General features: G+C 50.3%; 1 protein-coding gene across 1 annotated transcript; it reads left to right on the top strand.

The window, feature by feature from the left end:
- Window positions 1-1,638: 1,638 nt before the first annotated feature.
- COL6A2 (collagen type VI alpha 2 chain) lies at window positions 1,639-26,782 on the top strand. Its single transcript, XM_058027861.1, has 28 exons — window positions 1,639-1,750; window positions 5,843-5,980; window positions 6,662-7,260; window positions 7,734-7,754; window positions 8,396-8,461; window positions 8,863-8,916; window positions 8,998-9,042; window positions 9,222-9,248; window positions 9,565-9,591; window positions 9,696-9,740; window positions 11,060-11,113; window positions 11,517-11,579; window positions 11,826-11,888; window positions 12,332-12,421; window positions 13,182-13,244; window positions 13,625-13,687; window positions 13,812-13,874; window positions 14,356-14,418; window positions 14,840-14,890; window positions 15,824-15,859; window positions 16,268-16,330; window positions 16,574-16,636; window positions 16,840-16,875; window positions 17,098-17,143; window positions 17,269-17,421; window positions 17,593-18,045; window positions 18,323-18,361; window positions 25,380-26,782. The coding sequence occupies exons 2-28, from the start codon at window positions 5,872-5,874 to the stop codon at window positions 25,985-25,987; spliced, it is 3,063 nt and encodes a 1,020-aa protein (XP_057883844.1). The 5' UTR covers window positions 1,639-1,750; window positions 5,843-5,871; the 3' UTR covers window positions 25,988-26,782.
- The last annotated feature ends 41 nt before the right edge of the window (window positions 26,783-26,823 follow it).

Genomic DNA, 26,823 nt, shown 5'->3' with positions numbered 1-26,823 from the left:
GTCCATCTATGACAGAGCTGTGAAGATGACAAAATTCCTACAAATGTCATGTAAATGAATATATAGGCAGGTGAAACACACCAAGAATGCCTTTTTATTGAGGGAAGGTGTACAGCAGGGAGCTGTTGTGTAAAATATACAGGAATCCTCTCAGGGACAAGGCATTTTGTCATACCAAGTTGCAAGGAAAGGTATTGATTTGACATGAGAAAGTTCAAGACACACACATAGAAAATTAAAGGTAGGTCCTTTGGTCAAGAAATTTCAGTAAAAAGACAAAACTTGCCAGTCTGGGAGGAGGAAGAGAAGATGTGGAGGTGTGGGTCTGTGGTCTGCTCCTCTCCAAGCACTCACCAGCACTGCAAGGGACAGATGTGCTGTCCAGCTGTTTGTGATAAAGCTTCTTGCTGGAGAAACTGTTTCTGCAGGGGCAGGTTCACTTAGAAACAGCGGCATTGAATGGATTAGAAGCAGCATTGACAGGTACCCATGGACATAACAGAGCTTGGACACAGCAGCAAAGGAGGAAAAACAAATGGCCTGGAATGTGACATATACACTGGATCACTGGCAGGTGGATGGTTTGCTCAGACATCTCAGGTGCTGTCTGGTAAATCACTGTCAGCAAAAGCTGGACCCCTCCTCTCCACTAAAGAAGCTCCAGAAGAAAAGGGACCAACGCATTCAGAGCCTCAGGAGGGTCCCTGGAAAGCATCAGCCTCACAAAATCCTTCTTTTGCTCTTCAAAACAAAATTATAGGTCAAGGAACAACAGGCTGTATTCCTGAAAGTCATTGCTGTTCTCTATACTTTTTGTTCAGACATTTGCCCTTATTTTTCATTTAGCAGAGCTAAAAATACCTTGTGAGTTTAAAAGTAATTAAAAAAATACTACAGCAACAAAGTCCTTGAGCTCAAGGAGTGTTTGGACAATGCTTTCATGCACATGGTGTGATTTTTGGTGCTGTTCCTTGCAGGGCCAGGTTCTGGACTCAATGATCCTTTTGAGCCCCTTCCAACTCAGGATACTCCCTGATTTCATGATTCTATGAACCCAAATCCAGAAATTAATTAATAGAAACTGGTAATACTCTTGGCTGGCTCTGAGGAAGGCTCGCATATTTGCAAGGGCAATGATTCCACGATTCTGGGCAAGCTGCTCTTTTTTGAAATGTTCTTGTTTTCATTTGCTCCACTCAGGATACGTTACAAGAATGGAAAGAGGAGCAGGACGGCAGGGGGGAAGAAAGAGAAAGACTATTTGATGGTATAAATAAAGATGTGGGGCAGCAATGCCAACCCCGAAAAGGGGCCTCTCATCATGGAAAAATGACACTTCTTCCAGTTTCGCGTCAAACAAAGATGCCTTCAGCTCCAGAAGGGACAACCTCGGCCCAGCCCGCCCCGAGCCGCGCGGGAGCGGAGGGGAGGGGACCCTGCCAGGTCTCGGTGGACCCACAGTGACTCTCCGTGGATGCGCGGAGCTACTGCAAACGAGAGCGCCGGTTCTGGAGGAGGAGGAGGAGCTCAGAGGGCAGTTCCCGGCGGCGGGGGAATAGCGGCGCTGGGCTGGAGACGCCTCCGCTGCTCCTCCCGGCCGCTCGTCCCGCACATCGCAGCGCCCGGAGCCCGGAGCCGCCCGCCAGCCGGGGATGCGGGAGCCGTCCTGACACCGCCCGCGCCACAGAGCCCTTTTCCCTCACGCTGCACAGGGACTTGGGGGACAAGTTTTGATGACCTAATTTTCCAGGTAGGCAGACTTTTTCACTCCGAGCACAGGGGTTCTGTGGCTACTTACTGGCGGAGCTCCAGCCGGGAATAACATAAATCTGTCTGAAATTTCAGCCTGTGCCTGCTGCTGCTTACTGGCTTTCCAGCGAGGTGCCTATTTCACATTTAGACAGTGACTGCTATAAGAGAATATAAATTTTTCCTTTACTTTCAGGTCTTGGCTAGTTTGGGTGTTTTCCCAAGGTTTTGGGGTTTTATTTCCAGATGTAAGTATTGTGGGCCACAAACTGCCAGAGATCTAGAAAATCCCTCAGTTGAAGGGGGTGGATTAGTTCAGCAGTAACAGTGAAGTGATAGGAGCAGGACAGAGAACTGCTCTGCTGCACGATTTCCACTTCAGTTTTGGGATTTCAGAGGATATGATTTAGACTCACCTGTGGTCCCTGTCTCCTAGTTTTGCTGAATTACATCAGCACAAGCCCGTCTGTTTTGGGAGGTGGCAGCACATTTAGGAATGCCTGGGAATTCATTGCGCTTGGTGGCAGGGGTTTGCTCCCCTCAGCCTTCCTGCAGACCAGGCTTTCCCTGGCTGATATCCCTGGATAATTATGTGGAATACCTGGAGAAGGTCCGAAGTCTGTAGCTGAAACCTCTCCCATGGGTGCTCTGCCCAGGGATGAAAACTACAAGGCAAGTTTGCGTAGTGGCTGCAACCAGCACTGAAATTTCCTCCTTGTGCAGTGTGTAAACCACAGGCACACAGACGGGAAGGAAGAAGAGGTGCATTGAAAAGAGTTTTGTTCCAAATGAGACCTATTTTTCTTTTCTCTTTTCATTTATTAAATATCTGAGTGGAGAAAATGCTGCATGCTCAAGTGAGTGACACCACAGGCATTGCATGCTGGGCATGGCCATGGAAAATGCTGGGACTGAGCAGCAGGGAGGCTTCAAACTTTATTCTGAATATTTTAGCACAGCCAGCATAACTCTCCTTTCTTGAGAGGAATGCAATTTGTGTGGCTTTAAATTTATGTAGCTTTAGATAAGTTCCTTGAAGACAGTGTTAATTTAGACAGCAGAGCATCTCGATTTTTGGAATTTGGGGAACAGTTTGGTCAGTTACAATGGGTGTTCTGGCGTTGGAGGAGACATACACAGTGCACCAGGGGGACCTTCAGGAATATCAATGTATAGGATAAAGCAGACCATGGCTCTGCCTGGCCAGGTGCATGAGGTGACATTTCCACTGCACTGGGATCTGCTCAAAGTGTTATTTGGGATTTTCACTAAGATGTAAGAGCAAAAATAACCAGATATAATTTGCACATTTGAGCCACTGCAAGGGAATTGTTTGCCAAAATATCACTTTTGGTTCAGTTGCTCATGTTGGAAGAGAAGCAAGCAGAGAACTTGGGTCCCCCTGCGTGGTCACTCTTTTGCAGGGCTCTGTCTAGATAAATCCATATATTTTCAGTCATGTGGATAACAGCCAGGTCACCTGGGATCTCCGTGTGGGACCAGCAAAGACTGCATTTCTCTACACCTCAGGTAGGAACACAGACCCTCATTCAGGGAGAATGGTGCAAGACAGTGCCCTCATAAATTTTTCAGAGGATCCACTGCTTGAGATTCTCTATTGTTTTTCCCTTGTGTGCAGAGTGAAAGAGGTGATACACTCAATGATACAAATACTGAGAGAAGGCCTCATAGGAGCAAAGGTCCTGCTCTGGCAGAGAGAAAAGTCAAGGAAGAACAGGATGGGCAGACCCAAATGTTCAGGCATTATGAGTCAGATCCCAATTTTCTCTTTGCATTAGTTTTTTGAACTGTGTTCAAGACTTGCATTCAACGTACAGAAAACAGTTAGTCTGAAATACTGGTGAAATCTGAGGTTTCCATCTCAGCATCTTTCAGTGGCAGGTGGGACATTAAGTCAAATATCAAATGTTACAAGAGCGTCACAACAGCTGGTGGTGCTCTGAGGATGACAAAATGGGCAGCATCGCCCACCCCAGCCTTGGCTGGCCCTGAGGTGGGTACTGGAGCCCCCAACAGCCCCCCACCGTGTATCCAGGGGGTTAATACCAGGTGGGAAGCTGGGAGAGCAGGAGACTGACAGAGCTCAAGCTGCAGAGTGGGATAGAGGAGATGGTGCAGGAGGACGCCAGGGAAGTGGGTTGTGTCATGTGTTTTCAGGAGTCGCTTCCCTGCCTCGTTGTTCTGCCCATGGAGAGTCCAAGGCTGTGGTGCTTCACTGGCCCAGTCCCAGGGGCTCTGGGCAGGAGCTGTCCTGTGCCAGAGCTGGCCCTGGTTGCCTGTGCAGGCCAACTGCTCTGCTCTACAGTGCCTTCCCACCCACACACAGAGGGAAGGAAGGAGGGAAAGAGGGAGGTGGTTAAACTCAGCATGCAGTGATGAGTCAGACACTTGGCCAAAGCCCTCAGTGCTCCCAGCCTCTCCAAAAGTTGTCTCCATCTTCCTCAGCTAAAGGCTGGCGTTAAAATGGTGCTGTCTGAAGGCTCAAAGCTGTTGTGTCCTACAAAAGATCAGGATCTCTTGCAGCTCTGTTTTATGAAGGGCAAACAAAACAAGGAAAGCCTGCAGTAGGCTTAGAGAGGGAAAATCTTGATCTTAACTAAAACGCACATTTAGCATGGAAGTGTTTTATCCCTGTCATACCACTTTTATTCTCTGCAGCACAATGGAAGTTTAGCCACACTGACTTGAGCGGGGCATCATAGAATCGTAGAGTGGTTTGGGTTGGAAGGGACCTGAAATACCATCCCATTCTATCCCATCCCATCCCATTCCCTGCCATGGGCAGGGGCACCTTCCACTAAACCAGGTTTCCCCAAGCCCCATCCAGTCTGGCCTTGGACCCTTTCAGAGATGGGGCAGCCACAGCTTCTCTTGGCAACCTGTGCCAGAGCCTCCCCACCCTCACAGGGAACAATTTCTTCCCAGTACAACACATAACCCTGCCCTCTGGCAATAGGAAGCCATTCCCCCTTGTCCTATCACTCCAAGCTCTTGTCCAAAGTCCCTCTCCAGCTCTCTTGTTGACCCTTTTGGTACCAGCCAGTGCTGTAAGGTCACCCCAGAGCCTTTCCTTTTCTAGACTGAAGAATCCAAATTCTTTCATAAGCACAAGCCCTAGTGTGGAGGAGGGCTGTCACTGCTGCAGGGTCTCAATAGCACTGACACCTACCTTTCCAGCATAAACCAGTTTGCAGAAGCCTGTGGTGCACTGCAGCTGGCACTATAAACTGGAAGGGGACATGTCCCACCAGGCAAGAGCTAGGGCACCATGTGGAGAGAGGTCTCAAGGGAAGCCAGGGAGGGCTGAGCTGCCTGTATTCTTCAGTGATGCTGTTCCTCAGTCAGCCGTGGCAGAACTCAGCTGCATTGCTTACTTGCCCTCCCCCTGCATTGCCATTGCCACCAAATGCATGCTCAGTGTCCCTTCAAGCCTTGGACTCTTCCAAAAGTTACCCACCCAAAAAAACCCCAAAACATTCAAGAAAGAAACTGTAGACATTCAAGAAAGAAACTGTAGACAGTCAAGAAAGAAACTGTCTTTTTGGACTGGATTCGGGTCTTTTTTTCATGACATCCCACATGCCCCTTACTGGTTAATGTTGAGTTAGCTACCATGCAGAGAAGCATCTCTGGGCCACCAGAGGGCCATGTTGGTTGGTTCTGGGATCCTCTAGACACAAAGGTGAGCATCTCCCCTTCCTCCATATTCTACGATGATGACAAGTGTTGCTTGAATGTTGCCTGAGAATATCCTTTCAAATCCCATGTACCTTTCAACACTTCCATACGTTCCTAAGAATTTTTCAGACCACATCTCTAACTCTTCTGCTGCTTTAAGTTGTCATAACCCTACATGAAATAAACTCCCCCATGCAGCTGTGCCTTGAAGGCATGGTGATGGGTTGAGCACTGAAGATGTGCATTTCTTCAAGAGATTTTTTTATTTGTCCCTTCACTCCATGGGGAGTGGAAGGGAGCATTGACAGGGAGCATAGGTTGGCTTTGTGTCACGCCAGCAGAGTCAGGAGATTGTGCATCATGTTTAACATGTAAACTGTGTGTTTTTCCACAGGCATCTGAATATCCTGAGGGGCTGCTGAGATGTTTAGACAAGCCTTGCTTCCCACTCTCCTTTGTGTGGCTCTAGTTCCTCTCCATGCCGCTCAGCTTGATGTGGATGCTGGAGATGTCAGTCCTACCTCCTGTGCAGGTATTAACCAAATAATTTGGGTCACCTTAGTGGGCAGCCATTTTAACAAAAACAATGCTCAGTTGTAGAAACTGCTTGGCAGGAACTGATACTGGGACATTCCACCTCCCCTGGCCCTTTGCACTCCTGTGGTAACAATCCATCTGTGGGGAACACCGTCCTCCACCCAAAATCACGTTTCCATGTTCGCTTTGGTGTGCAGAGAGCTAGAGATGGGGTCTGGGGTCTGCCAGTGGTGGTCTCTCCCAGCAGATGCAGTAACAATCACCAGTCAGTCACCAGCAGTTAGCTCTCTATCTGATGCCAGAAAATTGTTCACTTTAAATCTGGTGATTTCCTCATTTTTCAGTTACACTGCAGAGGTGATTTACGGGTCCAATTGGACTCTTACCAAAAAAAAGCAGGATTTTCAAGACTGATTTAGTACTGAGCAGTGCTGGATTAATGGTTGGACTTGATAGTCTTAGAGGTCTTTTCCAACCTTAATTATTCTGTGATTCTATGGCAGATCTTAGAAGTCCTGGTCACTGGGAAACCATCTGACCCAAACACAAGTGTCACTTCTAGAGCTAGGTGGGACTTGTGCGTTTCCCGGCATCACACTTGGTCCAAGTGTCTGGGGGATAGCAAAGGGGGTGCGTGAAGTGCTCTGACATGGTCTGAATAAATGTTCCCATGCAGAAAAGAGGAACTGCCCCATCAATGTCTACTTCATCATTGACACCTCAGAGAGCGTGGCTCTGCAGACTGTGCCCATCCAGAGCCTCGTGGACCAAATAAAGCGCTTCATCCCCATGTTCATCGATAAACTGGAGAGCGAGCTCTACCAGAATCAAGTCTACATCACCTGGCAGTTCGGTGGGCTCCATTACTCAGACGTGGTAGAAATTTACAGCCCTTTGACAAGCAGCAAAGACATTTACCTGCCCAGGCTATCTGCCATTAATTACCTGGGCCGGGGCACCTTCACAGACTGTGCAATCTCCAACATGACCCAGCAGATCCAGACCCAGATGGCCAACGGCGTGAACTTCGCGGTGGTCATCACCGATGGCCATGTGACGGGCAGCCCCTGTGGGGGGATGAAGATGCAGGCTGAGAGGGCACGAGACATGGGCATCAAGCTGTTCGCGGTGGCCCCCAGCGAGAAGGTGTACGAGCAGGGTCTGCGGGAGATCGCCAACCTGCCGCACGAACTGTACCGCAACAACTATGCCATCACCCAGAGGGACACCCTGGAGATCGATGTCAACACCATTGACAGGATCATCCAGGCTATGGTAGGTGCAAGGAGGGGAACAGGGGGCACAAGAGGAGCAGTTCACAGATGGGGGATGCTTTCCCTTCTGTTGGCTTTTGGAGATAACCTTTTGTAGGGAAAGTGCAGTTTTTTTCTGGTAGTTAGCCAGGATGCCTTGGTGTGTGTCTCTGTTTCCCAGCTTGTCTGGGCAGGCTGCCGCCCTAGTCCTGGCTCTTGCTGAGGACCAGGCCATACCCCAGCCTGCTCCCCATCCAGAGGCATGCGGAAGAGTGTGCCACACTGAGACACATGCTCACCATCAGCATTGTCCTTGAGACTCCAGCTATGAGGCACTGTTAATCAGGGGCTCTCCAGAGGGCATCTCTACAGCCAGGGGACCTTTACCACCTCCTCTCCCTTACCACCACACTCCCTTCCAAGGGTGAGCTGCTGTCTCCCCCATGGGACTGAGCACCTTAACTGATCTTCTTCCTCCTGTTCTCTCCTTTACAGAAACACGAAGCCTACGGCGAGGTGAGTGAGCAGCATCTCTGTGTCTTTGCCACATGACGGGTTTAATTTGCCCCAGCTGGAACAGACCAGCTCACTCCCGAGAACAGCATGGACCTTCATGGGATGGGTCCCTGCCCACCTGCAGAGTCTACAGACACATTCCCTTATCCAGCTGTTGTAATGGCACACTGGACTCACTCCCTGCCTCCCCCTCACCTGCAGTGGGTTCTGGTCTATGGAATAGACTTATTCCTTCACTTTGGTGACCCATTACATAAATGGTGCCCCTGCTGAAGCTCCTGCCCTGCTGGTACTACAGGAGCAGGGTTTGGCACACAGAGGTTGTGCAGGGGATGCTCCAAAGAATATGCCAGTCCCATGATGACTGCAGATGAGCAAGCCCCCACCACCTCTAACACGTGGCAGTCTTGTTCTTCCAATCTGGGCCCAGAGCCAAGCTATAATGAACATGCTCATAGCAACTTTCCACTCTTAATTTACGCACAGCGCTTCTTTGTGTGCTTGTTGCTGCTTCAGCCCTGATCCAATAGATTTTAGCCCTTAGTTGATGGGGAGAAGAATGTGGAGAGCTGTGGGTGCAGAGCTGAGCTGAGTTTGGGATGTACACTATCAGTACCTAAGTTTAATTTCTTGTATTTCAGTGCTACAAGATGAGCTGCCTGGAGATTGCAGGGCCACCTGGTCCCAAGGGATACCGAGGACAGAAGGTAAGTGGGAAAGGCCTTAGCTGTGGGAAAGGTAATAATGCCCCTGCCTGCCGCAGCCACTGCAGGGTGCCCTAGACCTCACCTCACATCACCTCAGCTGCTTTCTCAGGTAGCACCTAGCTGGGAAATATCCCCCAGCATCTGTCTTGGCCCTTGGAGACACAGCCAACACTGGTGTGCCCATGTCTGTGCCAAGGCTGATGCACTGCCAGCCTTGCAGAGAGACACTGGAGCACCTGAGGACACCAGGACTGAGGCAGCAGTTGCCAAAGCAGACCTCTCACATGCACAAGGGTGTCCCACTCTCCTGCTCCAGCTCTATGTGCTCTGATTTCCTAGAAACTGCCATTTTCTCAGTCAGCACCAAGCCTGGACTTATGCTGAGTTTTTCCTTTCCTTAGGGTGCAAAGGGGAACATGGGTGAGCCGGGTTCCCCGGGGCTGAAGGGACGACAGGTGAGTTGTGGAAAATCCTCCCCTCCGTTTGCTACATCTCTGATGACCTCAAGCTAACTCTCCGTGCCTTCCTCCCCGAAGGGCGACCCAGGTATTGAAGGTCCGATCGGATACCCTGGTCCCAAGGTAAGAACCACATAGCTGATGGCTGAGCTCTTTGCATTCCCCGATTTTTGGTAAAGCAAGGGAAACTTTGCTTCTCCCTCACACCTGCCCATTTCCTGCCCCAGACCTCTGTGCTCAGCTCCTGCTGACTGCCCAGGCACTAACACAGGGATTTGTTGCTTTTTTTTTCCTTTGTCCAGGGTGTCCCAGGGCTGAAAGGAGAGAAGGTGAGAAAGAAGAGATGGAATGGCTGTCTGGCACTTGGCAGGGACCATGCTCCTTTCTGATACACAGAGGAGAGATTAGCTGTGATGGGGAAGGATAGCAACTCTATTAACATTTTTGGGCCTGGGGAGGAATTTCCAAGGGCATCGCAAAGCCTGTCTCCTCCTTCAGGCTTTGATCACGGTCTGGTGAAGTGGGAATGCGTTTAGGGTGTAAATGGAGAGTGAGAGGTAGGTGGTGGGGATGGGGACTGAAGGGGGAGGTGGGGTGGTGGGGGATGCAGGCAGCGTCTGACTTCCTGTCCTTTTCTTCTCCCAGGGAGAAATTGGATCTGATGGACGGAGGGTAAGAAAGAACTTGCACTATCTTGCACTTATTTCCAGCTCCCAAACCCTGGGACTGTGTGTTAACAGATCCCTATTCTTTTTTTTTTTTCCCCACGATCCAAGGGTGCCCCTGGCTTGGCAGGAAGGAACGGCACAGATGGACAGAAGGTAACTGGGAGCACTGGGAGCACCCTGTAATGTTGCTGCCACTGTTCCGTTTCCTTACCCTCTCTCATCCTCACGGGCTGTTGAGTTTCTTTTCTCCCACATGCTGGCTTTCTGTTCCAGCTGAGGTTCCTGTGAACTTATCTGTACATTATTCTGCATGTCCTGTAGAAATGCATGAAGTAATTCCGGTCACAGGAATGAATGTCAGAATATGCTGAGTTGAAAGGGACCCACAAAGATCAAGTCCAATTCAACAGAACACCCCAACAATCCCACCCTGTGCCTGAGAGGGTTGTCCAAACTTTCCTTGAGCTGCGGCAGGACTGGGGATATGATCACTTCCCTGGGGAGCCTGTCCAGTGCCTCACCACCCTCTGGGGGAAGAACCTTTTCCTAATATCCAGCTTAAATCCCCCCCACAGCTCCATGCCATTAAGTGTCATCCCTTGGTCAGCAAGCTCTCTGCAGGATATGGAGGTGTGACTCAGTCTGTGCTCCTGCTGAGAAGGTGATAAGGCCAGATAATTCGGGTGTAGATACCTTATCCTGATTGTTAGTGAGCCCTACAGGACACAGACACAGAAAGCTTCACAGAAATTTGGTTTTCAGGGCAGTTTGTTACTTCATCTCTAAACTATAGCTTGTATTTAGTATTAAAGCCCTAAAGACAAATTCAGAGGTCTCACAGCAAAGTCCCTGGCTTTGTCCACTGGCCAGCACACCCTGGCTTTGCACAGTTTCCTATACCCAGCCCCCAGTGTATCTCTGGGTAATAAGTTCTTCCCACTCCTCAAGCACTGCTGAAGCTCTAAAACATCCTTCACTCCTCCCCACTCTAAAACACTAAAGCCCTTCAGCTGCCCCCAGCCTCTGTCCCAGAGCTGTCTCAGCACACTCAGCCCTGCACTGTCTCAGTGACAGAGCTGTTTTGGGGAACAGGGCGAGGCAGTCCCTTTTCTGGGGTGTCTGTCAGCAGAGTGGTTGCTGCACACCTGAGCTGCCCTGACGGGAGAGGCATGAGAGAGGAGCAGCACAACCCTGAACATGAGTGACCGCCAAATCCAGCCTCAAGGGACATTCCCATCTCTCAGGGTACACTCATGGGATGAGCCTGCCTGATTTCCTTTAGTCTGCTTTCTTCTCCACTTTTCTCCGTGTTCAAGGAATGCCCTTCCTATTTATTCTCCAGCTGTTGACAGATAAGGTCAGCAGATGATGCTAACATTATTAACATTAATAATGTCAGCAAGAAAAGCTGTGTTTTCCCTTCAGCCACCTATAACTTCTCAGTCTTTTCCTTTTGAATGTAATCTCTCCAGGGCAGGCTGGGGAGAATTGGACCACCAGGATGCAAGGGTGACCCTGGTGACAAGGTAGGAATGCTTTACTCTTTCACCAGCACATCAGTTATTTAGCTGCTGAGTGGTACATAGGTAGAAGAGTGGCCAACAAGAGATTACTGGCCCATTTTCCTACTGGCTGTATAATCTGATCCCAGACCTGGGATCCCTGGAATGGGGACCATGATTTGATTTTTCTGTGCCTCCTTTCCGTGGACAAACAAGCTGGGAGCCCCCAGTGTCCCTTCCTTCCACATAGGGAGGAGGAATTGCCCCTTTCATGAGCATTAGCAACAAGCAAAAATTACTTTAGCCTCTAGAGCAACTTTCTAAGCACTGGCTTAGAAGTGTTATTTTGATTAGGAAGTTTTATTTGATTTATTCTGCATGGAAGTGTTCCCAATGTGAAGTGGTTCTTTGTTATTTCCCTCCCCAGGGCCCTGATGGCTACCCAGGAGATGCGGGAGACCAAGGAGAAAGAGGAGATGCAGGCATAAAGGTACAAGTGCTCTGGACAGACAGCAGGGTGTGGGCAGAGGCAGCCAATGGGGACAGCTAAACACCATTGCCCGTATTTTTATATATATAGCCTAAATCCTTTACTGCTTGTGGAGCTCATAGGCTTTGGGGTCTGGATTTCATCACCAGGCACAGGTGGTGAGGGAAGGGCCTTGCTCCTTGGGCTGCTTGTGGTACGGGGTGCTGGTGGGGCAGGCAATGACCATTGGCTCTCTGGCTCTTTCAGGGGGATCCTGGCCGGCCTGGTCGCAGTGGACCCCTGGGGCCCCCAGGAGAAAAAGGAAGCCAGGTAGGTTCATGCTGCATTCAGATGTCTCCAGGGTTTTACTGTGGTCTGTTCATAAAATCACAGAATGGTTTGGGCTTCAAGGGACATGAAAGCTCATCCAGTCCCACCCCCTGCCATGGGCAGGGATGCCTTCCACTAGCCCAGGTTGCTCCACGCCCTGTCCAGCCTGGCCTGGAAAACTTCCAGGGATGGGGTAGCCACAGCCCCTCTGGCTTTGGGCAGGACTGGACAGATGCTGTAAGGAGCAGTTGACAAGCCTGACTCTGCTCCAAGGCTGGACCCCCTGCTCATGCCATGTGGGCATGCTGGGTGTGTGGAAGCAGAACCAGGTGCTCATACACATTTCTGCTCGAGGAGGACTGCTTGACATGGGATAAAAATGGGAGGTGTGTGCACACTTTGACCTCTCTTCCAACAAGCTGTATTTCTTTTTCTTCTGCAAGGGACTTCCAGGCAACCCTGGAGCTCAAGGGCCTGCTGGAGCCAAGGGAAGGAAAGGTGAAGTGGGACCTCCTGGACCCAAAGGAGAGGCTGTAAGTGGCTGAATAGATCCCTGGACATTGGGCACACTGCAGGAACCTGAGGCAGTTTAATGGATGAGTGCTGAGAAACTCCCCTGTTCTGCTTTGTGCATCCCAAAAGATGTGCAGATGCTGGTCTCCTTGTCTCTCCCATCCTCACAGAGCAGAACTCCCATAATCCTAAGCTTAATGTTAACCATTCACCTTAGAGAAGCATCCTGTGTTCCCACATAACCACACAGCTCTGCCCTGCGTGGATGCTCAGGGACACTTTGGTTGTACTCTGGCAAGTTCCCCAAACCTCTGGCTCCTTGAAGGATCTCAAAGAGTCAGAATCTGGTGGTCATTATGGCAGAGCTCCTCCCTCTTAATGTGATGGGGCACTGCAAATTTTGGGGAGTGGGTTAGAGAGGAGGGCATGATCCCTGGCACAGCTCCACCAGCACCAAGGGGCCAGAACCCAGCCAGAGTATCCCCTTGCGCAAAATCCAATGGGGAAGGCAACACTGGATGAGCTGGAAATAAATAATAGTCTTTAACCCTGAGGGAATGAACCAGGTATGTTTGTGGTCACTGTGGTGAAACACACCTGGCTGTTGCTTCCCAAAAGGAAGCATGGGCATCCCTGCTCCCCTGCTGCTGGGAACCCACTTGCTTAGCAGGCAGGTGTACATCTCAGAGGGAGGAGGAGGGCAGCCAGGGGTCACTGCCCAGGTGACATCCATCCTTTCACCCATTTCACCCCATTCATGTGACTTCTCTGTCTGCCAAGGGGCGACGTGGAGATCCAGGGACGAAAGGCAGCAAAGGCACTCCCGGAGGCATAGGAGAAAGGGTGAGTGAAGCAACTGCCCAGATTATTGCAAATAAGCCCCAAATGTATAGGACTGAGGAGTGTGTGATGTGCTACGACCCAGCCATGCAGTGTCCATTTAGCATCCGTGCAGCACCAGAGCTGGGAATGCAGATCCCACTGCGCTGTGCTCCCACTGTGCTACTGGCACCAGGTACAGCCTCCTCCACCAGGGTTTGGTCCAGAGAGGGGATGAAGTGCAGCAAACCTCAAGGTTGAGAGACACATTCAGAGGTCATACGGCCCTGATATTGTTTCAAACCAAGAAACACAGGGTTTGAGAAGGACATCACAAAGCACTGCCGCACACACAGATAGCATTGGAGACATCCCTGACCAGGAATATCTTTCCCTTCTCACAGGGAGATCCTGGTCCAGAGGGTAATCGTGGTTTGCCTGGTGAGGTTGGAAACAAAGGAGCCAGGGTAAGTATGGAGCAAGGCTTGGTGACAGCCAGGAGGAAGGGGGAGCGGTGGTGCCACCCAGGGCAGCTTGCCTGGCTTTCCTCCTCATGCACTGTGTGTTCTTCTGTCTTTCTTTGCTGTTCAGGGAGAACAAGGACTTCCAGGACCTCGAGGCCCTTCAGGTGCTGTGGGAGAGCCAGGGAGGATAGTAAGTCGCACTTGGGCACGCATGTGACCATGCCCTCCTGTGGTGAGAACTTGCCCTGCTGACACAAGCTGTCTGCACTGTCCCTCCCAAGGAGAACCTGCACACGACCTTCTCTCAGGGAGGCTCCAAAATCGAGTGTTCCCATGACAGTGTGGAAGGGATCTCTGGAACGGGTGGGTCACTGGGGAGAAAGAGGATGGGACTCCAAAAGCACCTATTTGTCCCGGGTCTGTGCTTAGTCCATCATGCCACTGTGGCAGTAGTGCTGTGACATCCAGGTGGCTCTACAGGACATGGTACTCCCACTGCTGAGACACCCACTGCTGAGACAGTCACTGCCACAGTAAACTCACCAGCAAGGGAGATGGTCCTGCAGCATCATCTTGAGAGCTGGTTTCTCCAGCACGGTCCCTTGTGTGCCAGGGGGCAGCAGGGAACATCCTCACTCACTTCCTGCCTTCTCCCTAAATCTGTCCTGCAGGGATCACGTGGGGACCCTGGTGACTTGGGCCCAAGAGGTGATGCTGGACCACCAGGACCAAAGGTAAAGCTCATGAATTAACCTCTACATTTGGAAAGGCTTTTTTACTTATTTATTATTAAAAAAAAAAAAAAAAAAAAAAAAAGTAGGCAGTTTTCACAGCAGAAACTTGTGTGCCTCATAAACAGAATCAGACCTGAGCCTCCCTATGGGGTAGAGATGTAGATCTTTCTCTGACCAAGGAGCTCTGATTACACTCGTCACTCAGAGCAAACTCAGGGGCATCCCTGGCATGTGACATTCCCAAGACCCTCCAAATCCTTGCTCCGCAAAGCTATTCCAAAGCTATTCCCAGCTGCAGAAGCCTTGGCTCCTGGTGGTGTCTCACACCCAGAGAAGATGAAAATGGCTGTAACTGTCACAGACAGAAGCGGGTCAGAAGGGCCGGGTTTGGTACCTCACAAGTCTTTTTTTTTTACCAAAGGGTGACAGAGGCAGGCCTGGCTTTAGCTACCCTGGACCCAGAGGACCGCAGGTATGTATTCTTCATCCAGTACGGGAGGAGATCTGTTTGAGTGGACGTTGCAATTGGATCTGAAGCGACTGAGAAAACAGGGAAGGAAGAAGAAAAATGCTCAGGGTCACAGATGTGTGGAGCCTGTGAAGGAGAAAGGGTGTTCAATATCAAGACTGAACCTGGTCATCAGGTGCTGGGGACCCCAGTTCCAATCATGGTGATGATCTCTCAAGCATCAGCCTGAAGCTACAACTGCTCTTCAACTTTTCGCCCCTCACTGCAATCTTTGGGTGTACTGGTGTATTGGAATTAAATCCCAAAATTGCCAGATGGAACGTGCCTGGGCTCGTCTGGCCCTTGCTGCTTGACCAAGGGTGGCAGCTGTGCTGGTTTCACCTCAGAGACACCTTTGGCTGGCTGGATATTGCAGCTGGGCACTGGGGACAAGTCCAGGCATGCAGGAGCTCAGGTTTACCTCTGGCAGAGAAGCTTTAAGGTGAGGTGAAGGAAAAGGAGTCGGGTTCTGCTGGAGGATTTGGATCCAGAGCTTTATGCTCGCCCACAGGCCTCTGAATCCAGCAACAGCTCTGTCAAACAGAGCTGTGTCAACAGAACTGTCAAACCACGTGGTTGCTGTGTCTTTTAACCCCAGGCAGAGGGGCAGGGAAGGGGTAGGGAGCCACCAACCAGGTAAGGGGGGAAGTCTCAGGGGACAAATGACACCTGGATGGCCCAATGTCCCCAGGGCTGAGAGGCATCTTTTGAACTTTGCCAGGAATGCCAAGATTGACAGCAGTCAGCAGGGGGCAGGGGAAGGGAGAGGTGATTGGCACACCTGGAGAAAGAGCCGGGATGACTGAGACAGTCACATTACATCACATCAAAACACTGGTGCACAATGTGGGGCCAGTCCTGGACAGCTGCTAACCTCTTCCTCCTCTCCTTTTGCAGGGTGACAAGGGTGAGAAGGGGCAGCCAGGACCCAAGGTGAGTGTGCTTGTCTCCATAATCTGTTTTGTTGTACTGACTGGAAGGCCACGGAGTTGTCTCCCAGCCTCCTGGGTTAATGGCTAAGGAGCCAGACCTGCCAGCAGCTGCCCTGGATGTTCCCTGCAGCTGCAGCCTGATTATATCTCCCAAGCCCATCTCCTTTTGAAATCATATGAAAAATGTGTTGCAGAGCTTCTATTTTTGGGATGGTTTTTGGTGGGTTTTTTTTTTTGTTTGTTTTTTTTGTTAATGCCTGTATAAACATTGTTTGCTGTGCTCTGAGCTGCTGTTTTAGAGGATGCTCTCCCAGGCCAGGCAGGCATGTATTTGTGATGCAGCAGAACCTCTGCCTGAGCACATCCAGATGTGCTCCATGCCGGATCTGTTTCCCCTTCCATTGAGCAGGGAGGACGAGGTGAGCTTGGACCTAAAGGAGTACAAGGGACCAAAGGAGAGAAGGGAGAGCCGGTAAGCAGATTCCCTGTGCTGCCCCAGGGTCAGTGTCTCCCTCCCACATCGCTGCCCTGTATGCTGGGGATGACAGTGCCGCTGTCTGCCTGGTCCCTGTCCCCAAGCTCAGGTGTAGCAGGCTGGTGACCGTGCTCAGCAGAGCTGGGGCTGACCAGGGGGTCAGGAGGGGCCCTGAACACCAGGGGCTGCTTTACTAACATTGCCCAGGAAATATTTGACTCTTCTGTACTTCTTCCCCAGGGTGATCCTGGCCCAGGAGGAGAGCCTGGACAGCGTGGTCCACCTGGTGAAGCGGGCCCTGAGGTACAGTCCCATGGCATTGTGTCTGAGCAGATGCTGTTGGAGGGGACACAGTTTCCAGATGTGTCCACTGGCTCACAGTGGGCCTTCTCCCCATCTCCTTCCCCTTCTGCAAAAAGGCACATTTTTGATGGCTCTGACATCTAGTTCCCAGAAAAAGAACTCTTGGGAAAACTGTGCCTGAAATCCCTGTGCTCTTCTTACAGGGGACGCCTGGCCCACCAGGAGATCCTGGTCTGACTGTAAGTAACGCCTGCTACTCTTCCTCCTGGGGCAATAATGGCTTTTCCGTGCACAGCCCAAGAACAAAATAGGACATCAGGTCCTTCTGCTGCCCTGGCAGAGGTGGCCTGTGGCTTCCCATGGAAGCCAGGGAAAGAGGGGAGAGGGCTGGCTGGGTGGGAAGGGAAAGGGCAGCCTTTGCTTTAGAGGGAAGCATTCACCCTGCACCTCTTTCCTGGCAGGACTGTGATGTGATGACCTATGTGCGAGAGACATGCGGATGCTGTGGTGAGCTGATATCACCTCTCCCCAGGGAAGGGGAACAACCACATGAGGGATTGGGACAGGGGGTCACCAGAAGGTTTCCAGCATCACTGACCCCTGTGTTTCCCTTCCCCTGCCCCTCTCCCCAGACTGTGAGAAGCGCTGCGGTGCCCTGGACATCATGTTCGTAATAGACAGCTCTGAGAGTATCGGCTACACCAACTTCACCCTGGAGAAGAATTTTGTCATCAACGTGGTCAGCAGGCTGGGCTCTATTGCCAAGGACCCCAAGTCAGAGACAGGTATGGCCTTTGTGGGGACACAGTGGGGCATGGGGAAAAGAAAAGGGTCCTGGATCCTTTCAACCTCAGTGGTTATTTTCCATGTCTTTTCAGACCAATTGGGCAGCTCTTTGACTCTGTCCACTTTTTCCCAAGGATGCAAAGCCAAGTAATGTGACACTTTTTTGGCAGGTGCCCGTGTTGGGGTGGTGCAGTACAGTCACGAGGGGACTTTTGAAGCCATCAAGCTTGATGATGAGCGCATTGATTCTCTGTCGAGCTTCAAGGAAGCAGTGAAGCGCCTGGAGTGGATCGCTGGAGGCACCTGGACACCATCTGCCCTTCAGTTTGCCTACAACAAGCTCATCAAGGAAAGCAGGAGAAAGAAAGCCCAAGTGTTCGCTGTGGTGATCACAGATGGGCGCTACGACCCCCGGGATGATGACAAGAACCTCGGGGCTCTTTGTGGCAGAGATGTGGTGGTCAACACCATTGGCATAGGCGACATGTTCGACCAGCCGGAGCAGAGTGAGACCCTGGTCTCTATTGCCTGCAACGAACCCCAGCGAGTCCAGAAGATGAGGCTTTTCTCAGACCTAGTGGCAGAGGAGTTCATTGACAAGATGGAGGATGTGCTCTGCCCAGGTCTGTCCTTGTCTTTGCATGGAGCTGGGGTTTTGGGCCCCAGGGTTTGGGGAAGGGGGCAGAAAGGTGTGCCAGTAAGTTGGCCAGCAGCTGGGTCATCCATAGTGGGATCTGACCTTAGCCCTGAACTAAGAGTCCTTCCTCAGATACAGACCAACCTTTTGGGGCAGTCCTTTGATGTTCCTGTAAGAGACATTGTCCTGCCACTCCTACTGTGCAAACTGTGAAAGGGGATGGCAACACATGGCTCATTTTTCCTTGTTTCTTTTGCTTCCAGATCCACAGGTTGTCTGCCCTGAGCTGCCCTGTCAGACAGGTAAACATTTCAAGTAGCTTCGTGCCATTTGCACAGACTCTGGGGGGAGACTGCACGACTCTCAGGAGTAGGAGAGCGGGGAGCAACCCTGTTCAGTCCCTTTGGAAGGCAGGAGTTTGGGGAATAGTGTTAGTTTACGTGAGGAGAGGCCCCAGGGCTTCATCTCCTGCTCTTTCCCTGTCTCTGAGTTCTCTGCACAGGTAGGTACAAGTGCACTGTGTGAGTGCACCAGCATGGCTCATCCCTGATATTTCTCCCCATCCAAATTCCTGGGAGCCTGACTTGAGTTTGGTTTTGACCTCCAAACTCAAGTCAAAATCTCCTTGCTAAACACCCACTCGCATGACCTTTTTAGCAGAATGCTCCTTGGGAGTGACAGGCAGAGCAGATATTAGGGATCAGTTGGAAAATGGCAATTTGGTGGACCTAAAGCTTTGGCTTTTGCTGGCTGTATTTAATTAACAATTAACTCAGGGTGTTGTATTAAAGGAAAAGACAGTAAGGATACTCTGGTGCTCTATGTGTTTGAAGGTAGCTTTACTGGCTCACATTTTGCTTGTCAAGGGGCAGATGTGCATCCCAAATTCCTAGAGATCCTGTCTGTCTGAATCTCAGTGTCTGTTTAAATACTATAGATGAAATCTGTGCTGATGCACAAAGTTTATGGAGGACCACGGTTTTGCCTGTTCTGCAATTTTTGTCTCTTCTCTTGCCATGAATGTTTTTGTGGCAGTCCACAGCTTCAACTGAGCCTTATAAAGAATATCAAATTTCATTTTTAAGTAAGTCCCATGCAAAGGAAAGGAAAACTGCTCCCAGGATGCACAGAAATCCAGAGAAGATCTATAATTATGCCTGTCTAAAATATCTTGCTGGTATTTTGACTATTTGCACCTGGTCATGATGGGGACATAGTGTGCAGCTGTGATGCTGAGCTTCTCTGATGTGTCCTTTGAAGAGCTTTACCTGCAAATCTGTGCACAAGGAGGTGAAACCCCCAGGCCACACTGGTGATTGCTCAGGTGTCTTCAAAGGTTTTGGTCTTTGCAGCCTTCCTATTTCCAAGGAACACAAGCAGTGGCACACTTGTTTCTCCCGGGCTTGGTCCATCGAAGCCCTGGAAAGCAAGGCAAAGTTGTCAGTTCTTTCCTTGTAGTGCAGTTGGGTGTTCCTGTTCCTGATGCAAGGTGGGAACATCAGACAGAAGACAGAGGCAGTGGAATGGCTTGGTTGCTGGTGCCAGGGGACCAGAACAGGAATGGCTTGAGGAGGCATCTGAGGGGGTTCCCTCTTCAGTGAATCCCTTAAGCCATGCCATACACAAACCGGGCTAAGTGTGGGCAAGGCCTGTGCCCCAGAGGACCTGGGAGGTAGAGTGATGAGGCTGGGTAAGGTTGGCCTTCTGTCAAAGTGCCCTTTCAGCATGGGCAAAAGCTGTCTGGTAGATGAAATTTTAAGTAATAGTTTCAGGAGTCTTTGGGCAAGGAGCCTCCCACCCACCACACTGGCCGGTCCATGCTGCACTGCTGTCACCATTTAGAAGGATGTGCAGTGGTCACACTTCCCTAGTGGCAAGGGAACTTGTTGGACGGGATGGGACATAAGGCACATGTCAAGGCCTGGGGCTTCTCTGGTTTTCTCAGAACATCCCATGAGCTTGTGCCGATTCCCATGCAGTTCCTCCGGCTGGAGACAGTGCCCTTCGGAGGGAATGTGAGTGTGCCAATGCACATCCGTCCCCAATGCGTGTGCTGCAGACCGGCCAGACAGGTCAGGGAGGCAGCTCAGCCAGCCCAGTTCTTGGCCCCATGGCTCAGCGTGGTGGTTCTGACACTTGGAGGGGCAAATCAACTGCCCCAGCTTCAGCCTGGGTAATGCCAGCAGAGCACAGGCAGGGACAGGTACCACATAAAGCCTGTCTTCCCCCCATGCTGCCTCAGGGCTTTACCTGAGATCTTCCCATTCTCAGCACAGCCCCTTGTGTCTCATTAGTTACTGCTGTGCTAACAGGATGCTGGGGGGTCAAATGCTGAGCAAATCTGAACTAATCACTTGCTTCATAGAGATCGCATGACATCCTGAGAGGCTCTTGCTAACCGACGCAAAAGGCTTTGCTTGGAGCTTTGGGGTTTTATTCAAAGTTAAATTCAGCACAGCCAGGTGCAGACAGAGGCTGTCGGGGCTCTCACCAGCCCAGACACCATACAGCTCTGACTGCAGTCACAGCCCTGAGGCTGAGGGCCAGGCAAAGAGATCACATAATGCTGTCCCTTAGATGTCTGCCTTACAGCATCACTTGGGCAGTTTGCACAAAGCACATCCTAAGCTAGATGATGGGTGAATCCCATCTGCAGAAGGAAGTGGCCTTTTTCCTGAGCACTGTTCCTTCTCCATCGTGCCTATGGCAGATCAGTAGGAACTGGGGAGTTCAGGTTCTGTGTAATTTGCTGGAGTCACTCAGTTGATGTGTGAAAGATTTCAGGGCAAATCTCATGGTTCCTTAGACACAAATGGCAGAAAGATTTAAAATCTGGCTTTGGTCTTTACTTTCCTGTCCTTGTTAGCTCTGTTCTTCTCTGGTGCAGTGCAAGTAGGAAAGCCAGGTAGCTTTCAGAGACACAGCCATTGCTAGCAAGCCCTGAAAATATTCTTTTGACGCTCACTTGCAGATGACAGGAACCCTGGGAGTGTAAACCCACTTATTTTCCACCCCATGGAAGAGGGAGTCAACATAGATTTCCCCAGCACCATACACTCGATCGCCCAGTTCCTAAACTCCACGCGGGAATCCCGGGACCCCAGCATGTACACCCAGCTGGTGGCCACTTTGGCCTTTACTGCCGAAAAAGCCAAGTTTGCCACTGGAAATGAGCGGCAAGAGTGGATGGACTTGTTCATTGACACCTTCAAAATGGTGCACAGTGAGATTGTGGGAGACCCAGAGACTGTGCTAGGGCTGTGCTGAGATCTCTCTTGGGGGTCACGGGGAGGTGGAGGCTGAGTGGAGGTGGAACTCATTGCTCCTGTGTGGCAGAGGGGACAGCACAGGGGAAGATGCTTTTAGTTCAGCAGAGACAGAGGCAGTGGAATGGCTTGGTTGCACTCAGATGGGGACAGGACACAAGGAGCAGTTCCCTCCAGCTTGGCCACCATGGTGGCTTTCCCTAGCAGTGTCAAGGAATGCTCTTGCTCTGCCTGCTGCTTTATTGCCAAGAGCCTAATGATGCATTTTCCCCATGCCTTCCTGCATATGTCCTTGTGAACCTCCTCCAAAGCATTTTCTGCATCCTCTCTCTCAGTTACCACAGGCTCTCTCTGGGTCCTGCAAGGCTGACTAAGCAAGGTGCATCCCTGCTCATCACATTGTCTCTGTGGACCCCCTTGTGGGCAGCTGGGGGTGTGGAGGGAAGGAGCAAGCAGGATGGGAGAGGGAGCAACCCTCCCTTTCTATAGGGAGCACTGTCCCCTGGGCAATGCTTCTCTCAGAAGCTTTGTCGTCTCCCTTCGCCTTTTTCTCTGCTTGTACATTTGTGTTTCCTCTGTCACAATCCACAACATGTACCTGTCCATATACAAAAGGCAGATATTCTGTCACGTGGGGCTGGGTGGTCCGAAGCAAAACTCCTTGACCGACATGAGTTGTTTAAAAGCAAGCTTGATGTAGTAGAGCCTACTCAATCCACACCCAGTGCTGCTTTGGCTCAGAGACTGCAGAGCCACCACCTGCACTGCAGGTATGCGTGTTTAGACAAGGCCTGGTATCTCCATCCGCTCAGCTGCCCCTGGTTGCACAGAGTCAGGCAGGCCAGTGCCATTCCCACCTCCAGTTTTACTGCTCTCAAGCTCTATTTAGAGGTAGTGGAATTTTGTGTGCAGACACAGGAGTAGAAGCGCTTACTCTAACTGACATGGTATTATTGCAATAAAATATACTGAACAAATGTCATATTTAATGGGCAGAAGGGAGATGTGCCATCTTCAGGAACGTGGCTGTAGTATTTCCAGGTGTAAAAAGTGGAGCCAGTTGCCGAGCTCAGCCATTGGAATTGCCTGCTTTGCACTTACTGCAGTGCTCCCCCAAGGTTTCAGCACTTTTTCCTCCCAGGCACAAGTTGCTGAGAGAACTCTACTGCTATCAGTGCAAAATAGAGGGGAAAGAGTTCTGAGGGCTTTCCATGACATGCTGTGTGTTTTAGGTGAAAGCAAAAAGATCAGCCTCTGCCTGACTCTGGTCATAATTCACGTATTCCAGACAGTCTGTGCAAAGCCAAACTCCCTATTCTCTCTTGATTTTTTACTGCAAAATTAGTGTACTGCAAAATTAGACTTAGCCTGCTGGGATACAGGACTGAACTCAGAGTAGTTAAGCTGCTCCGGCCATGATGCCAGAGAAAAATCTCCCAAACCCCATTGATTGGAAAAGGTCTCAGGGCTGGAATATTTTGCTGAACAAAGAGAGAATTGGGGAAGATTTCAGCTAAGGAGGTGTTGATTTTATTTAATTTCATCACACAGTGGCCATTTATTTCTAGCCAAACACTAGAAACAAAGTTTTTTACCTCTCAAAAACCTTCAGCTCTTTGGAGGTGGGGAGAGGGAGAAAATGTCTCTTTGCATGAGGAGTATTTGTGCTTGTTCTTGTTAGAGGCAAACAGGTGAAGGAGTGGTTTTTTTTGAGCATAATCCTAGCTAATCCCTCTGATAAAACCAGATGGATTTCATCACAATAGCAGCTCCTTCAGTGAAGCTCTTGGGCAAAGTAAGGACATGATAAAGATAAGGAGCTCTGTAAAGGATGGTCCATGCCTCTCCAAAGACAGGATGAGCTAGGAAAGGAGGAAACCCCAAAAAGGTCTGGGATGTCAGTCCCCACTTCACTTTCATCTACACTGTCAACACTGGGAAAGAATAGAGGAAATACAAGTTCCTCAGGTTTTAGAAGAAGCAGGAAGGTGATGTGAATGGGTGGGGCTGCTCTGCACACACCAATGGCAGAAAAATCAATGAAAAAGAAAAATCAGTTTCTGATTATTTGTGTTGCCTTCGTTGGACATCCTCAGCTGTGAGCCACAGGCATTCATGATACACATGAAAAGGACCAATGCACCAGTTAAAAGCACGACAACATTGGTTGGCCTAACTCATGGTGGTGCCTTTGAGAGCTTCTCTTCCAGTTAGGATGAGAATCTTGCTGTAGAAAAGGGTGCTCAGGTCCTCAGCCTCTCAGAAATGGGAACAAGCTGCAACCAGAGCCTGACACTGAACAGGACAAAGCCAAGGCTTTGCTGCCTCACATTCCCTTGGGATAACTCATACGTAGAGGCACCTTATCAAACACTGGAAAGCAGTCTTCTCCAGCTGTGAGGGCTGAGCAGCGAGCCTGGGGAACTCTCCTATCAGATGTGCACTACACTCTGGCTGAAGCTCCATGGATGCTGCCCTCTGCTTAGCCAGGAGTTCTTCTGGCTTTCTTGTCATCTTAAAAACATGTGGGCAGCCTTGGGGGGAGGCTGTTAACACTGCCCCAACACGACACACAGCCCCTGCTCCCACCTGCTTTCACAGACCCTCACGTAGGTGTTGCACTGTGTGGTTGCAAGGGGGATTCCTTCCTGTCTTTCCCCCTCCATGGCTGCTCAGAGCAGGTGAGGACCAGGAGTGCAGGTGCTGCCAAGGTGAGGTATCCTTGTGGCAGCAGTGCCTGGAACTGCAGCATCAACGTGCCTTTGCACAACATTTCTCACAGAAGTTTGGGCAAAGGTGAGTATGTGCCTTTATTGCTTCAAAGGAGAGGAGGTAACAAGTGAGAAGACAGAAGGAAATGGCCTCAGGTTGTACCACGGGAGATTTAGATTGGATATTAGGGGAAATTTCTTCACTGAAAGGGGGGTCAGGCACTGAAACAGGCTGCCCAGGGAAACAGTGGAGTCATCATACATGAAAGTGTTCAAAAAACATGATGTGGTGCTTAGGGATATGGTTTAGAGGTTAACACAATAGTGCTGAGTTAATGGTCAGACTTGAGGATCTCAGAGGGCTTTTCTAACCATTCAGATTCTGTGATTCCCTGATTCTGGGCTGAACCCAGGCGTAAGCACTGTTCAGCGCTAGGAAAGCTCTGTCAGGCTGGATTCACTCATAGTGTGGAAATTTAATCCAACATTACACTCCTATCCCCAAGGTTACCCCTTGTTGCCAGAAATGGATGCTCCAGAAGTTGGGGCTGCTCCAGAAGTTCCTGTTCTTTGCCAGGGATGCAACACAACATGGCAGCATCTTTGGGACTTCACCCTTTCAAGATTCAATCTCAGACCCACTCCCGCTGCTTGGGAATGCTAGGGGCATTGCCCTGCTGCCAGCTCAGGAGGAACTCAGAGGAACTGAATGCAATGCGCATAACTACAGAAAAGGGAGGAAACAGTGGTCCCTACCAGCTGACTCAAAAGATAGCTACTTTCTTCTACTTTTTGTTTTTTCCTGAGTTTATTCACTGCATATATTCATATATTCTATATGGTTAGACTGAGCTTGGAGCAATCTAGTCTACTGGAAGGTGTCCCTGCCCATAGCAGGGGGTTGGAACAAGATGAACCTTAAGGTTCCCTCAAACCCAAACCGTTCTGAGATTCTCTGATTCTATGATTTTATATTAAGATGGTAAACCGCTCTCCTGAAGTAACTGAGAGGTTTGCAGGTGCTGCTTGCCGTTAATCTCTGGATATTCCTCTCACAAATAAGAGCTGGAAATTGATGTAGGGCAGTGGGCGTAATTCTGAGACTTAAATGCACAGACATGTCTAACTTCACTAGGGTCAGTCCCAGAATTAACATTCATTAAATGCCCAGTAGCTGAGGGCATCAAAAGCAAAGCTCCTACATTTCAAGCTGTAAAGACAGGCTTTGGTAGTGGGCTTGGGCTGGTCCTTCTTTGGACAAGGTTGCACAGGGGCAACTCCAACCCAAATTATCCTGTAGTTTTCTCATTCTCCCAGCTCCTGTCTTCTTCTTCCCCCTGCAGAGCTTGCTGTAGCCCAGTGCACCCAGCGCCCTGTTGATGTCGTCTTCTTGCTGGACGGCTCAGAAAGGATCGGGGAGCAGAACTTCCAGAGTGCCCACCGCTTCGTGGAGGATGTTGCCCAGCAGTTGACGCTGGCCCGGAGCAGCAGCGACCCCATGAACGCCCGGATCGCGCTGCTGCAATACGGCAGTGAGCGGGACCAGAACGTGGTCTTCCCGCTGACCCACAACCTCACCGAGATCTCCGACGCGCTGGCACAGATCAAGTACCTGGACTCGTCCTCCAACATTGGGTCAGCCATCATCCACGCCATCAACAACATCGTGCTCAGCCCAGGCAACGGGCAGCGACTTGCCCGGCGCAATGCCGAGCTCTCCTTCGTCTTCATCACCGACGGCATCACGGGAAGCAAGAACCTGGAGGAGGCCATCAACTCCATGAAGAAGCAAGATGTCATGCCCACAGTAGTGGCTCTTGGGAGCGATGTGGACATGGATGTCTTGCTGAAGCTTGGCCTTGGAGACCGGGCAGCCATCTTCCGGGAGAAAGACTATGACAGCCTCTCCCATCCCAGCTTCTTTGACAGGTTCATTCGGTGGATTTGTTAAAAGAAGGGCACATACACAATCCTTCTCTTACTGATATACACACCCCTGATATTACCTGTTGTATTTTCTTCCTCCTGTATGGTTGCTAGCCCTGAAGACTTGCCCTCTGGGTCCTCCTTTCTAACCAAAATCTTTCATGATTTTCATGATGAAGCGTCATCATGATGAAGAGTCATCATGATGAATCTTACATTTATGGTGCTAATTAAAACCCAGATCAAAGCAGGATACAGAGCCATATGAAATACTTCTGTAAAGCTTTGCACACACCAAGCCTTGCACACACCAAGCCATGACTTGTGTATGTACTGTAATCCTAGGAGGGCTTATCAGAGATGCAAGAAACCTTTCCAGTGTAGTAGGACCAATGAATAACTCAAACTCCCAATATCTCCTAGTGCCTCTAGCCCATCCTTTCTGGGAACAGCAGGATGGTGTGAGAGGTACTGCTGCCTTCCACAGATGCTTTTTTGGGGGGGTTTATCTATGTTAAATTTCACAAATCATCTCTAAGATCTTTATTTTCCTGTGGGCCACCTGCCTTGATTCCTTCTGTTATTCTGCCCTTCATCAGAGCCTGCTCATCTATTACTGCACTCAGAATTTCAGCTGAGAGGGGCAGCATGACTCCCAGCATCAACAAAATACTGGACAGCCACCAGAGCTGCCTCCCAGTCATCCCAGTATGCTCAAAGCATCCATGGTACCTTCCTCCCACCAGTATCTCCTGAGCAATGCCCAGATTTGAATTCAAATTGTGCTGTCTGCAAAAATAAACAAACCTTTCCCAACCTATCCTGAAAATGCCTCTTTTTTTCTGTAGTTGTGGGGTGTGG

Source organism: Melospiza georgiana, chromosome 7 (genome assembly GCF_028018845.1).
Source record: "Melospiza georgiana isolate bMelGeo1 chromosome 7, bMelGeo1.pri, whole genome shotgun sequence".
Classification (NCBI taxonomy): Eukaryota; Metazoa; Chordata; class Aves; order Passeriformes; family Passerellidae; genus Melospiza; species Melospiza georgiana.
Note: the sequence above shows the minus strand (reverse complement) of the source record. Positions and strands in the feature narration are given on the sequence as shown.

Excerpts from the sequence above, each read along its gene's own strand:
- COL6A2 (XM_058027861.1), top strand. The coding sequence starts at position 5,872 with ATGTTTAGACAAGCCTTGCTTCCCACTCTCCTTTGTGTGGCTCTAGTT. Across the intron at positions 9,249-9,564 it reads CAGGGCTGAAAGGAGAGAAG|GGAGAAATTGGATCTGATGG; the intron begins GTGAGAAAGAAG and ends TTCTTCTCCCAG. Across the intron at positions 16,876-17,097 it reads CAGGAGATCCTGGTCTGACT|GACTGTGATGTGATGACCTA; the intron begins GTAAGTAACGCC and ends CTTTCCTGGCAG.